The sequence below is a fragment of the Phytophthora ramorum genome, assembly GCF_020800215.1.
Source record: "Phytophthora ramorum isolate Pr-102 chromosome Unknown Phyram_PR-102_s0001, whole genome shotgun sequence".
Taxonomy (NCBI): domain Eukaryota; phylum Oomycota; class Peronosporomycetes; order Peronosporales; family Peronosporaceae; genus Phytophthora; species Phytophthora ramorum.
The window spans coordinates 3,688,687-3,702,312 of NW_027150647.1; the positions used below are offsets into that span (position 1 = coordinate 3,688,687).

The 13,626-nt window shown below is 56.1% G+C and overlaps 1 protein-coding gene across 1 annotated transcript; it reads left to right on the forward strand.

Annotated features, from left to right (window-relative positions):
- Positions 1-6,337: 6,337 nt before the first annotated feature.
- On the forward strand, positions 6,338-7,836 carry KRP23_883 (uncharacterized protein; the record flags this gene model as incomplete). The annotated part of the gene is made up of 2 exons (XM_067894094.1): positions 6,338-6,737; positions 7,694-7,836. The coding sequence occupies 2 exons, from the start codon at positions 6,338-6,340 to the stop codon at positions 7,834-7,836; spliced, it is 543 nt and encodes a 180-aa protein (XP_067751449.1).
- Between the last annotated feature and the right edge of the window lie 5,790 nt (positions 7,837-13,626).

Consider the following 13,626-nt stretch of genomic DNA (forward strand, 5'->3'; position numbering starts at 1 on the left):
TTGATCTCGTGCCGGGAACGAAGTACTGCGTCACGCGACAGTGGCCACTGCCGCGTGAGCAAGTCAAGGCAATCGACGACTTCTTTGAAAGTCGTCGCAATGCAGGACAAGTGCGGGAATCGAAGTCCCCGCACAGCGCGCCTACGTTCTGTGTGAAGAAACCACAGGGCGGGTGGCGCATCGTTCATGCGTACAACAAGCTGAACGACGCGACGGTACCGGCGCAGACGCCGATACCTCGAAAAGATGTGATCATCGATTCGATGACCTCGAGTACTATCTTCAGTACTCTTGATCTGAGAGACGGTTTCTATCGGATCCTCATGCGTGAGAGTGATATCCCTCTCATGGCGGTAAGCACTCCGAGCGGCATGCTCTGGGAGTGGCTCGTAATGCCGCAGGGTCTGAAAAACGCCCCAGCGACGTTCAACAGGTGCGTCACGCACTTGTTGCGCTCGGTGCGCGACTTCGCACCGAGCTATTTCGATGATGTGTTCATTCACAGCCGGGCTGTGAATGGGAGATCGGATGTGGAGATGCATACAGAGCATCTCCGCAAGTTGCGTGAGCTCATGCGAAAGCACAAGCTCTATGCGAACCTGAAGAACTGTATCTTCGGGGCGACCGAGATACCCGTACTTGGGTGTCTCGTGGGGAAGAACGGCGTGCGCCCTGACCCATGAAATGCCAGAGTGATCAATGAATGGCCTACACCTTCAAACGTAAAGGAACTGCGGCAGTTCCTTGGACTCGCCACGTACTTGTGCAAGTACGTGAGCAACTACGCGGGCAAGATTCGCCCGCTGTCGCAGCTCTTAAAGAAAGAGGCTGCATGGGAATGGACTGCTGATTGTCAGCAGGCCTTTGAAGCAGTCAAGCTGGGCTTGACTGAGGCGCCGATCTTGGCGGTGGCCGACCAAGATCGCCCATTCCACGTTGTGTGCGATGCATCCGATTTCGCGATCGGATGCGCACTGATGCAACTCGATCACGAAGGTCGTGATCGTGTGGTTTACTACCAATCGCGTCAGCTGAAGCCAGCTGAGCGCAATTACCCGGTACATGACAAGGAACTCCTTGCCATGAAGTATGCACTCGCAAAGTTTCGAGTGTATCTACTTGGGAGTAGACCATTCGTGGTCTACACCGACCACGCATCGTTGCGTACGGCGATCAAGTCGCCGCACATATCACAAAGAATGGCACGGTGGCTGTCATTCTTTGCTGAATACAACTTCCAGGTTGAGTACAAACCTGGAAGGTTGAATGTCGTGGCCGACGCGCTTTCGCGTCGACCAGATTATGCGGTGCAAGAGGCCGACGCCAACGCAGTTGGCGTCGTCAGGACGACTACACCCTCGTCGTCCTTGCTGGACGAAGTGAAGGCCGCATACGCACATGATGCGGATGCGAAGCAATTGTTGGAGTACTTCTCCACACCTTCTGACAAGTCTCGTCAGAAGCTGGTCAAACACCTTCGTGCCCGTGTACACCGCTATCGTGTACACAATAGTCTGCTGCTTTACAGCGCAGTCGACGACAACGCAGATCGCATTGTCGTGCCGGATGATCATGAGCTGAAGCTCAAGATCACGTACGAGTACCACGATCCCACATCCTGGCCGTGAGAAGACATACTTGCTTCTCACGCGTGACTTCTACTGGAGTCACCAGTACAAATGGGTACGCAAGTACGTTCGTGCTTGCGAGGTATGCCAGCGTGTGAAGCCTGCGCCCAACTCGCAGGCTCCGCTTCAATCACTACCGACTCCGTCGGAGTGCTGGCAGTCCATTTCAATGGACTTTGTTTTTGGTCTTCCGCAAGACAACAAGCGGAGGACTGGTATTGTGGTCTTTGTTGACCGCTTCAGCAAGATGGTGCATCTTGCTGCAGTACCAGCCGAGGTGACAGCCAAACAGACGGCATGTCTGTTTGTCGACATGGTGTTTAGACACCATGGTATGCCATGTCGGATCGGGATCCGCGCTTTACAGCGCGATTCTGGCAAGAAGTGTTTACACTTCTTGGGACGCAGTTGTCCATGTCGACTGCGGATCACCCGCAGACCGGCAGACAAACAGAGCGTGTCAACCGCGTGCTGGTTGACACCATGAAGAGCTACGCGCACTCGTTCCATCAATGGAGCGACTGCTTGCCGATGGCGGAGTTCGCCATCAACAACTCGGTGCATGTCTCGACAGGACACACACCGTTCTACGTGAATGCCATGAGGCACCCACGCGTACCGAGCGTACTCGGTGCGGTAGCTCCTTCCTTAAGTGGGGGAGGATATCCGGTTGATTCAAAACAACCGGATAAGCACACTGATACGAGCAATGTATCAGCTGTGACGACTCGCGCACGTACTGCGCGCAGTCATGGCGACGACAAGAGAGTGTCTACGACGGGCGTAGACACTTTAAACGACAACGAACATCACGCGCAGGCCGGGCCTGCTGCGAACAAGGAGCACGAACTGAACCAGGGGTTCAGCTCGGATGCAATGGACTTTGTCCAGCGTCGACAAGCCGTAATTCGGTTTGTCCAAGATGCAATAGCAGCTTCTGTCGATCGACAGAAGCTGAATGCCGATAACACCGGCAGGGGAAACACAAATGAATTCAAAGTGGGTTCATTAGTTCTGTTAGCTACGCAGAACCTAGCTAAACATGCAGTTTCCGATTTCGGAGCAAGCTTGCTTGCTCCGCGCTTCATTGGGCCATTCACCGTGTTGGCGAAGCATGGCAACGCGTACACACTGGACATACCGTCCAGCATGCGCTTGCACCCAACGTTTTACGATGGGCGACTGAAGCCGTACGTGCAGCACGAGTCACCTACGTCTGGTGACTCGCCAAAGCGCTCTCGAGCGCGGCGACGCGCTTCAAGGCGCCAGAGAGCCTCGTCCCGACCTCGACCTTTACGTTCGAGGTCGTCTGCGCAACCTCCGCGAGCTGAGCCTTCAACAAGCTCAGCTCCTGACGCAGAGCAGCGAACTGCGACGCTTGGAGACGCTCAACAGCCTCCAAGCGAGACTCAAAGTTGGGTTGACCAAACCCGGGGCGTCTTCCCGCCCCCCCCCCCCCCCACACCCCCCCGTTGCGAGACGCACGCGGGGCAACTCGCTGGATCGTCCAGCGAACTGTTGGTCATCGGAACCAGACCCGAGGTCCGGTTCATTTTCGTATTCGTTGGAGAGGATTTCCTCCCCAACACGATACGTGGGAATCACGGAATGTCCTGATGGAGGACATTCCGGAAATGGTGACGGCGTACGAAGGCCGCCACCTCCGCCGAAGGGCGTAAAACTTGGGCGAGCGCTGTAGTCGCCTACAGCATGCTGCGATTATCCGCAGCACTAGAAGACGCCTGCGCCTGAAAACTGGCGCGCAGGGTCTTGAGGTCGTCAGGTACACACATGGACGTGTACCCGTTGACGTCCCGCTCGGTGATGCGTACTGCTCCAGGGTAGCAGTACTCACAAGCAGTGTCATAAGGCACTGCGCAAGGAAGTCCAATACCGACTGCACCATGATGGTGCAGTCGTTCAAGTTTACCACGCTTCGAGAACTTCTCGTAGCGCTCCCGCGCCTGGCTAATCCGGTCGCGATAGCCAGCGGGGTTTTTGTTGAAGTTTTCAACAAAGGCACTCCAACTTTGACAAAGTGCCTGCCACTCGGGCACTTTGCTTCTGCGAGAAGTCTTCTTGCTCGCAAACCATCGGAGCTCATGGAAGAGCCCGATGTAGTAGTCGCGCCTTTGATTCGTTAACGGATCAAAGTGTACTCGCTTCGCGACGTCATCGTCAACGATGGCGTTGCACGAATACAGCGCGTATAGATTCGGTGGCGCGGTCGCACCGAACCGGCTGCCGATCTCAGACTGAGACGGCATCCACGGCTCGCGCACTGGCTCAGTGTGCGAGGCCGCAACAACAGCGGATGGAGCGGAGTCATCTCCATCCCGCGGAGTAGTCAAGACTCCAGCGGCAGCGAGCGGTGTTCCACTGCCGCTGCGCGAACGCATCGAGCTCGAAGCGTTCGAGTCGTCCTCGCGTGGACGACGTAGACCCACATTGGGGTCAGTGTGTCCCGGAGACAAGGTGTCCTTGTCTCCTTCGAGTTCCCCCTCCTCGACTTCGCTTCCGTAGTCGAGGGGAACTCCCTCTCCACCCGGAGAGTAGATGCCCACTCCGGTTTCGACAGCAATGATCTTGCCTGTCTTGTTTCGGATGGCATGTTTCTCATGCCATCTCGAGTGGTATCCAGCAACAGAGAGGCGACTCTCTGTTGCCGCGCTTGTCGGCATCGCCGTCGAGGCGATACCAGTAGCGGTCGTGGCTGAGGCAGCGGCCGTCGTCGCCTTGGAGGCGACGACAGCACTTGCTGTTGCCGAAGCGGCCGGCGTCTTGGACGAAGACGTCGTCGGCGTGCTCATTGGGAATGAGCACGTGTTCTCCCGAAGAAAATACGGATTGACGTGTCGAGACCGGCACGTCAAATCCTAACGGGGGGATGGTGTAGCGGGGCTACACATTCGGTTCACCTCCTACCTTAGTGCAACATGCACTAAGGGATACATTCAGGTGACCACCACAGGGTGGTCCACATTCATAGCAAAAGGCATATGACTGGTAGAAAGTAACACCTTTCTACCAATGAGAGTCATTCAATAGATAGGGGTTCTGCCATCCATCCAATGGCAGAACCTCTCATTAGAAATATCAGTTTTAGGAGGAAACCCCATTTACAATCAATACAGTTCTCATTTGGCACCAAAGCTATCGTTCGGTTCCTTTATCTAGGTTTCAGTATACTTGCGGATACAAGTATACTAAACTTAAGTAAATTACTCCTACGCTTCCTCATACACGTGCGCACACGTGTAAGCTTAAGTAGTGGGTCTAAGCAGACCCATTACAGTCGTGGTCAACCGGTTCTACTCGTCCATGCTGCTCTGCGTCGAGCTCCTCGCTATGAACGTCTACGTGGTCGGCACGGTGGTGACCAACCGGCTCGGCCACGACCCGGCTCTCAAGGAGGGCCGCGCGACTCGCCCGGCCTCCATCCCGCGGGGCACGTTCAAGTTTGCCAGGTCCGTGGCCATCCCGAGCATGGTCATGTTTCACTGGTGGGACCGTAAGCCCGTGCACTACCTCTGCACTGGTGCGATCATGACCGAGGCGACCATCGGCCGCAAGGTGAAGCAGCTGCGCGCCATCACGGTGCCGTGCCCCCAAGCCGTCACGGACTACCAGCGGTGGATGGGCGGAGTGGACGTCTATGACCAGCTCCGCCTCCAGAAGTACTCGCTGCAGACGTCGACTAAGTTCGTCAAATACTATAAGAGCCTGTTCTTTGGCTTTGTGGACCTAGCGCTTGTGAACGCGTTCCTGTCGCACAAGGAAGCGGCTGCGATGGACGGCAAGCCGGCAATGAAGCGTGGCGCGTGGTTCGGCGTGCTCCAGAACCAGTTGCTGCAGCCCAAGGCCGAGGGCTTCGCGGGTGTCGTGGCGACCCCACTGTCAGGCAGCCAGAAGCGCCAGCGCACCCCATCCGCGTGACGCACCAGCTCGAGCAGCGCAACGACTGGGTCACGGTCAGCGGGACCAGAAGAGGCTCCAGCGGTCGTGTGAGGTGTGCGCGCTACTCCGGGTGGACGCAAAAAAGTCGTTCTCGACCACCTTCTTCTGCGAGCGCTGCTCGCTGGACGATGCGAAGCTGTGGCTCTGCAACAAGATCCGCCGCCAGTACAACGGCGTGAACAAGGCGTGCTTCGACATTTGGCACGACGACTTCGACGCGGGGGAGAGCATTCCAGCAACCTTGGGTAAGCGCGTGGTGCTTCGTCGTCCCGGGCAGCGCTCTGGCAAGCGCAAACGGACGAGTCGGGAGCTGCGACTAGCTGGCGACCACGAGCGCTCAAACGACAAGGACTCGGACGACAGCGACTTCGAAGACTGATCGCGCAGGTGAGTGGCTCGGCGGTTTCACTGTGCAGTCAGTAAGCGATGAGTGTGCGCTTTCGCAAGATCGCTATGTACCGTATTCCTCTTCTTAACGCTGACGACTTCTTAAGGCCGACAATCACAAATTAGCCAATCACAGTCTTAGTAACAGCCATACGACGACACACTTCTTAAAGCTGACACTACAAGTTGAAGACAAACGATCTTGGGAAACCGTCGCTGCCAGACAGCGAGGACGTGCCTCGTACCGTTCGGTATTCTCTTACCGCGTCGGGAGAGCTCGACGTGCCTTCTCGCAGTCAGTTCCTCATTCTGCAATCGTCCACCAGTAGCACAACATCCGAGCCCCTCCACACTCCACCGTCACCATGCGCCAAGGTCGAACCAAAATCCGTAGCGAGGGTGGTTTCGTCGCGTCGCGGCATGTGTACGAGTCGCTGAGCAATGGCCGCAAGCTTGAGATTGCGCTGTTTGCCCGCATTGAGGGAGCTACGTCGGCTGCCGACAAGTATTGGCCTCTTGTGGCACCGGACGTCAGGGAATCAAAGCGCAAGCTGATGTACGAGTGGATCGCTCAAATTCCAAAGCTCGAGAAAGTGTGTCAGTCTCACCGCGGGAGGAACAGCAAGCGCTCAAGGAAGGTGGGCTCGGCGACAACGCTGTCTCGTGATGCTGAGCGCATCATTGTGCAGTGGGTCAGCTCGCTACGTGAAGATGGTGTTCCGGTATCATTGCTAATGTTGCGCGTCAAAGCGCTTGATGTCGCACGTGAGTTTGGTGTATCTTCGGAGCACTTTCGAGCGTCATGGACGTGGCAACGACGTTTTCTTCGACGCCATCGCTTATCGTTTCGTCGACGCACTCGCTGTGGCCAAAATCAACCAAGCTTTGTGGAAGCGGTGGTCAGAGAGACGAACAGCAAAACCAACAAGTTGATGGTCGAGCACGGTGTCGACGTTGTCTACAACGCCGATCAGACGGCTGTATTCTTTGAATACATACCGACGACCACCTTGGCCCCCACGGGAATCAAAACTGTATGGGTGCGGACCGCCGGGAAGGATAAGGAGCGAGTCACTGTCATGCTTCTCGGTGACTCGCACGGGCGAAAATTGCAGCCGTTCGTTGTGGTAAAAATGAAGCCATCCAAAATTCCCAGCCATCCAAAATTCCCGACAAAGCTGCCGAGAATCATGCGAGACGCCACGGCTTCGGCGAGAAGACCTGGAAGGACATGAGAGCAGCTCAAGATGACAACGGCATGAAGATCTACGCAAATGCCAAAGGGTGGTGGACTGGGGACATCAGCTGCAAGTTTCTGCGCTATCATTTTGGAGGACGCCCGGATATGGACCGCCCTGTCTTGCTGCTGTGGGATGAGTTTTCTGGACATTGGACAGACGATGTTCGCCAATGCGCTGCGATCTTAAACGTGATTTTAATTCCGGTGCCGCCAGGGTACACCAGCGTGTGTCAGCCAGCCGACATCGCTTGGAATCGACCATTAAAGATGCGACTGCGTCAGCAGTGGTTGAGCTTTGTTACCAAGCAAGTTCTAGAGAAGCGTCAGCAGGGGCGCTTCAAGCTCAAAGCGCCCACAAGGACCGAGATCATGGGTTGGATTGGGCATGCGTGGGCCGGATTGACAAGCGCGACCATTGCGAACGGCTTCAGATCAATCGTTGATCAGGTAGGTGATGAGACTGAAGACTATAATGTGCTAGTTTCAACGCTGGATAAGCTGGATCTGCTTGACAAGCGACATGGCGTTATCCGCGACAGCGACGATTTCGTTGGGAGCGAGCTGGCGGTGGCAGATCTGGCAGATCTGGAATTCGAGGAGGACAGAGATGCTCAGTTTTTGTAGCCATAATAGGGATGGGGGATTTTTGTCCGTATCCGTCAGATTTAAGAAGAGGAATACGGTATGTTTCCTTGAATCACGTATCTTCTTCGCTTCACGTTTTGAACTGATTGTGTTCATCGGCCAACTGCTTGTCCCCAGCGATTTGACGGCTTTGTGGGCACTTACGACATTGACGCTTTCACTGTGTGCCCAAATCTGTCATTTATACGACATTATTGAGGGTATGGAGGGTTACCGGTTTGGTATCGGTTGTTGACCGTGAACCGGTTAACCCGAACCGGTCCAATCCGAACCCACGCCGATTACGCCACCGACGATTACGCCACTGTCGATTACGCCACTGTCGATTACGCCACCTGTGGGTACAATATTGTAGGTACAAGATGGGCTTCGACGTGGCGCTCTCTCATTGGCTGAAGTAACTCAGTATCCAGTAAAGAATCAAGTAGTGTATATCCAGTAGGTCTAGAGTAGCGAGAAGGCTAGCGAGCTAAAGACCTCAATCAATCACTTTCGAATCTTCGTTCTACCCCTCAAGTGGTTTCCAGTCTCCGCTCCGGTCTCGCCCAGAGTGCTGCCCTCCCTCCGCTCCGTCAAGCTTCGGTGTCCAAGATCCATACCTTCCATCAGGTTATGAGCCCAAGCACCATGTCCTCTGCCCACGACGCCTCCACCAAGGTCTCCATCGACAAGTTCAACGGAGACAACTACGCGACGTGGAACCGTTACATGCGTGGCGTGTTCCTGACCAAGTCGGTGTGGCATGTCGTGAACCGAGAGACGACGCCGAGCTTCACGGACTCGCGGCCGAAGGACGAGTACGTCAAGTCGAGCAACATCGCGTTCGGACTGATGTTGCTCCACATGGACGCGGACTACCACCATGTGGTCGACGACTGCGAGGAAGCGTGGGTTGCGTGGACGCGCCTGAAGACGCTGTACGGTGGTTCGCAGAAGGCTGGTCGCATCTACCTGAAGCGCCAACTCTTCAGCATGGAGATGTCGGAAGGCGGGAACGTGTTGCATCACTGCAACGAGGTCCTCAACATCAGCGCCAAGCTCAGCAGCATCGGCGCCAAGATGGAGGACGAGGACGTGGCGATCTGCCTGTTGCGCAGTCTCCCCAAGAGCTACGAGAACGTCGTGCTGAACTTGAAAATGAGCAGCCCTGAGCTGCGATCGCAAGACGTCGTGAAGGTGCTGACGAATGAGCACATCAAGCGGCAAGGCGAGAAGACGGCGTCGGTGAAGACGGAGGACGCGGCCAAGGCGTTCAACACCGACCGAGAGTCTCGCCAGTGCACGTACTGCGGGAAATTGGGGCACACGGTTGACAAGTGCTGGACCAAGCAGAAGGACGAGAATCGGGGCCCAAGACGCGGCGGCAATGGCAATGGCAATGGCCGTGGACGCGGGGCCAACAATGCCCAGTGGAGGAACGACGACGCCAGCTACAACTACGGCTACGGCTACGATCGAGTGGCGTTCGCGGTCTCACTGGAGTGTGGCATTTCGACGGGAAGGATATGCTCGACATGTGGGCGGTCGACAGCGGCGCAACGCACCACATCTGCAACGACAAGGCCGCCCATTTGATTGAGCGAAACGAGGGCGAACTTTCGGTGGCCGACGGCAACAAGGCGGCCATCATGGGTGTGGGGACCATCGTGGAACGAGTGGTTCTGCCCAACGGCGACGAGCGCGACATCGAGATCAAGAACGCGCTGTACGTGCCGAGCATGAGCAAGAATCTGCTCTCCGTGCCACAGATCAACAAGAGTGGTCTGTTCCAAGTCGTGTTCGACGGCACCCAGATGCGCGTTGCGCACAAGGCCTCCAAGCAAGTGGTGGCGGCGGCGAACCTCGTGGATGGCCTCTACTGGCTCCAGACGCCTCAGCGATCGGCGAATGCAGCGACCAGTGGGAAGACGGTCGACCTGCACGCGCGTATGGGTCACGCTCCGGTGGAGGTGCTTCGCAAGATGGTCGACAACGACATGATCAAGGACGTGAAGGCACCTTCCAAGTCGAGTGGACCAAGCGTGTGTCGCGGCTGCCAGCAAGGGAAAATGTCCAGAAGCCGTTCCCAAGCAACTGTGACAAGCGCCGCTACGACACGTTCGAGCTGCTCCACTTCGACTTCTGCGGCCCCATGGAAGAAGAGTCACTGGGTGGCAGCAAGTATCTGCTGCTGATCGTGGACGAAGCCAGCGGATGCATGAAGGGGTTCTGCCTGCGTGCCAAGTCGGAGAGCAAAGACTGCATCAAGGCGTACGTCACGAAGGTGCAGACGCAGTTCGGCAAGAAGGTCAAGTTTGTGCGGCACGACGGAGCTCGTGAGTTCGCGACCAACTCGCTCAAGGCCTTCTACGAAGTCGAAGGCATCGAGCAGCAAACCACGGTTCCGTACGCGCACCAGACCAACGGCACGGCAGAACGCGCCATCCGGACCTTCGTCACGATCGGCCGCAGCATGCTGCATCACGCCAAGTTGGACACGTGTTTCTGGGCTGAGGCGGCCATGACGGCCATCTACGTGAAGAACCGCCTGCCGTCACCCAAGGTGGAGCACAAGACTCCATTCGAGATTGTGTACAAGTCCAAGCCAAGTGTGAAACACATGCGTGTGTTTGGATGCCAGACGTACATCCTGACACCGAAGGAAAAGCGGCGCAAATGGGACCCCAAGGCTCGCGCCAGGTTGTTCCTCGGCTACGAAGAAGTGTCCAAGGCGTATCGACTTTATGACATCGAGGCGGGGCAGGTGGTTGTCAGTCGCGATGTCAACTTCGATGAGTCGGTCTTTAGACTTTCGGCGCATACTTCGGATGAAGACGTCGATGATGCTGCGCTGGACCTGGACGCGCTGGACCTGGACGACAACGATGAACCGCGCCAAGTGAACTTCAAGCAGGCGGGGAAGCGCAAGGGCCGACCGAGTGGCGACGACGACACTGCCAGAAGATCGCGCCCCGTTCGCCACCGAGCTGGCTTAGAAGAAGCAAGTGCGCCGGACGTATCCTCCTCGCGCCGAGCTGAACCCGACGAAGAAGAAAAGTCTGGGGGCCAAGATGAAGACGACGACTCGACGCCTCCAGTGTTTTGGCGTGCCAGTGCCAACGCTGTGGAAGCAGCAGCCGATCTATCGGAGCCGACGCCGTTCCAAGAGGCTGTGAACGGTCCGGATCAAGTGCACTGGCGCAAGGCGATCCGCGCGGAGCTCAAGTCGATGCGACTGCGTGGTGTGTTTCGAGCTGCCAAGTTGCCCAGCGGCCAGCGCGCTATCGGCACCAAGTGGGTGTTCAAGATCAAGCGCAAAGCGGACGGCTCGATCGAGAAGTACAAGGCGCGCCTCGTGGCCAAGGGCTTCAAGCAGAAGTACGGCATCGACTACACGGAGACGTTCTCGCCCGTGATCAAGTACGTGACGCTGCGCATGATCATCGCGATCGCCAAGTACTTCGGCTGGTCCCTCGACCAACTCGACGTCGTGACAGCGTTCCTGTACGGGGTCATGAAGGAGGTGGTGTTCTGCGTGGTTCCCGAAGGCGTCGAACTGGATGGTAACTTCGACTGCCTGAAATTGGTGAAGGCCATCTACGGTCTCAAGCAAGCTTCGCGCGTGTGGAACGAGACGTTCGACGAGTTCATGTGCTCTATCGGCTTCCAAGTGTCGGCCTTCGATCCGTTCCTGTACATCAAAGTGGTGGACGGTCACTGCGTGCTCGTGCTGGTGTACGTGGACGACGTGCTGATTACCGGGAGTTCGCCCGAGCTGATCTCGCGCACGAAGACGGACCTGAAGACGCGCTTCGAGATGCCCGACAGCGGCAAGTGCGCGTTTGTTCTTGGGATCGAGCTGGTGGACGGCCCGGACGGCAGCGTGACCATGTGCCAGCGTCGCTACGTGGATGACATCCTGAAACGCTTCGCGATGGACGAGTGCAGGGCTGTGGTGAGTCCGGTGGACATGAGCACTCGACTGGTTCCAAGCGACGCGGCGACCAAGGTGAACGTTCCGTTTCGCGAAGCGGTTGGTGCGCTGATGCACCTGATGACCGCCACGCGCCCGGACATCGCGTACGACGTTGGCTATGTGTCTCGCTTCATGGAGAACCCCCAAGAGGAACACTGGGTTGCGGTCAAGCGCATCTTTCGCTACCTGCAAGGCACCAAGACGCATGGCATCTGCTTCAAGCTGGGCGACAAGATCGACTTTCGTGGCTACTCGGACGCGGACTGGGCCGGCGACCTCGCGGACCGCAAGTCCACTTCAGGCTACACGTTCATGCTCATGAGTGCGCCTGTGAGCTGGGGAAGCAAGAAGCAGTCAAGTGTGTCGCTGTCCACGAGCGAAGCGGAGTACATCGCGCTCAGTCTGGCTATCCAAGAGGGCAAGTGGATCCATCGCCTGCTGTGCGAGATTCTGGCGGCTGCCAACGAAACGGGACCCGAGCTCATGATCCGTGAAGACAACCAGTCGTGCATCAAGATGACCAAGAACCCGGTGAACCACGGCCGCGCCAAGCACATCGACATCAAGTACCACCACATCCGCGACGAAGTGAAACGCGGTGAAGTGAAGCTCGATTATTGCGAGACTTCTGTGATGCTGGCGGACATCATGATCAAGGCGCTTGCGGGACCACGCCACACGGAGCTGACGGCGGCTCTCGGCATTCATGGGACTTCGCATTGAGGGGGCGTATTGAGGGTATGGAGGGTTACCGGTTTGGTATTGGTTGTTGACCGTGAACCGGTTAACCCGAACCGGTCCTATCCGAACCCACGCCGATTACACCACCGACGATTACGCCACTGTCGATTACGCCACCTGTGGGTACAAGATTGTAGGTACAAGATGGGCTTCGACGTGGCGCTCTCTCATTGGCTGAAGTAACTCAGTATCCAGTAAAGAATCAAGTAGTGTGTATCCAGTAGGTCTAGAGTAGCGAGAAGGCTAGCGAGCTAAAGACCTCAATCAATCACTTCCGAATCTTCATTCTACCCCTCAAGTGGTTTCCAGTCTCCGCTCCGGTTGCCCTCCCTCCGCTCCGTCAAGCTTCGGTGTCCAAGATCCATACCTTCCATCAGACATCCACTGAAAAACCTCTCAACAATTTATACACCTACCCGCAAGTAGTCACTTGCACCAATACAGACTTCAAGAGAGCCGCTACGTCGTAAGATACGACATTCAATTCGCCGTTATGGGTACATTTTCCTGGGAACCAGGGGGTTAAGGACAGTTGTGTATTCCTACGCACTTCACCTGCTATATTGCGGTGTACGTTGATGACTTTTTGATCATTGCACCAACACCAGTCCTCGTCTGTGAGCTAAAATCAGCCCTTAAGAAGAGTTTCTGCATGGCAGATTTAGGGGAGATGAAGTACTCACTCGGCTGGTCTATTCAACGTGACCGTAAGAGCCGAACGATATCTGTCCACCAACACAAGTACGCTACGAAGTTCATTGACCGTTTCAGCGACTACGTTCCGTATCCGATTGCAACCCCAGTAGAACAGAACGTCAAACTCTCCGTGAGTAGCCAACCTGCTAGTAAAGCAGAGACAGATGCGATGAAGGAATTTCCGTATCGCGAAGCCATTGGCAGTGTAATGTACCTCATGGTAGGTACTAGACCTGACATGGCGTTCTACATAGTCAATTGCTAGCTAAACTAAGAATGGGACACTGAATTGCAGTTGTCAGAAGGCTAAAGTACCTTTCGGATACCAAATAATATGGTATTTGCCTGGGTGAGTCGAAAGACATCACACCAGAGAA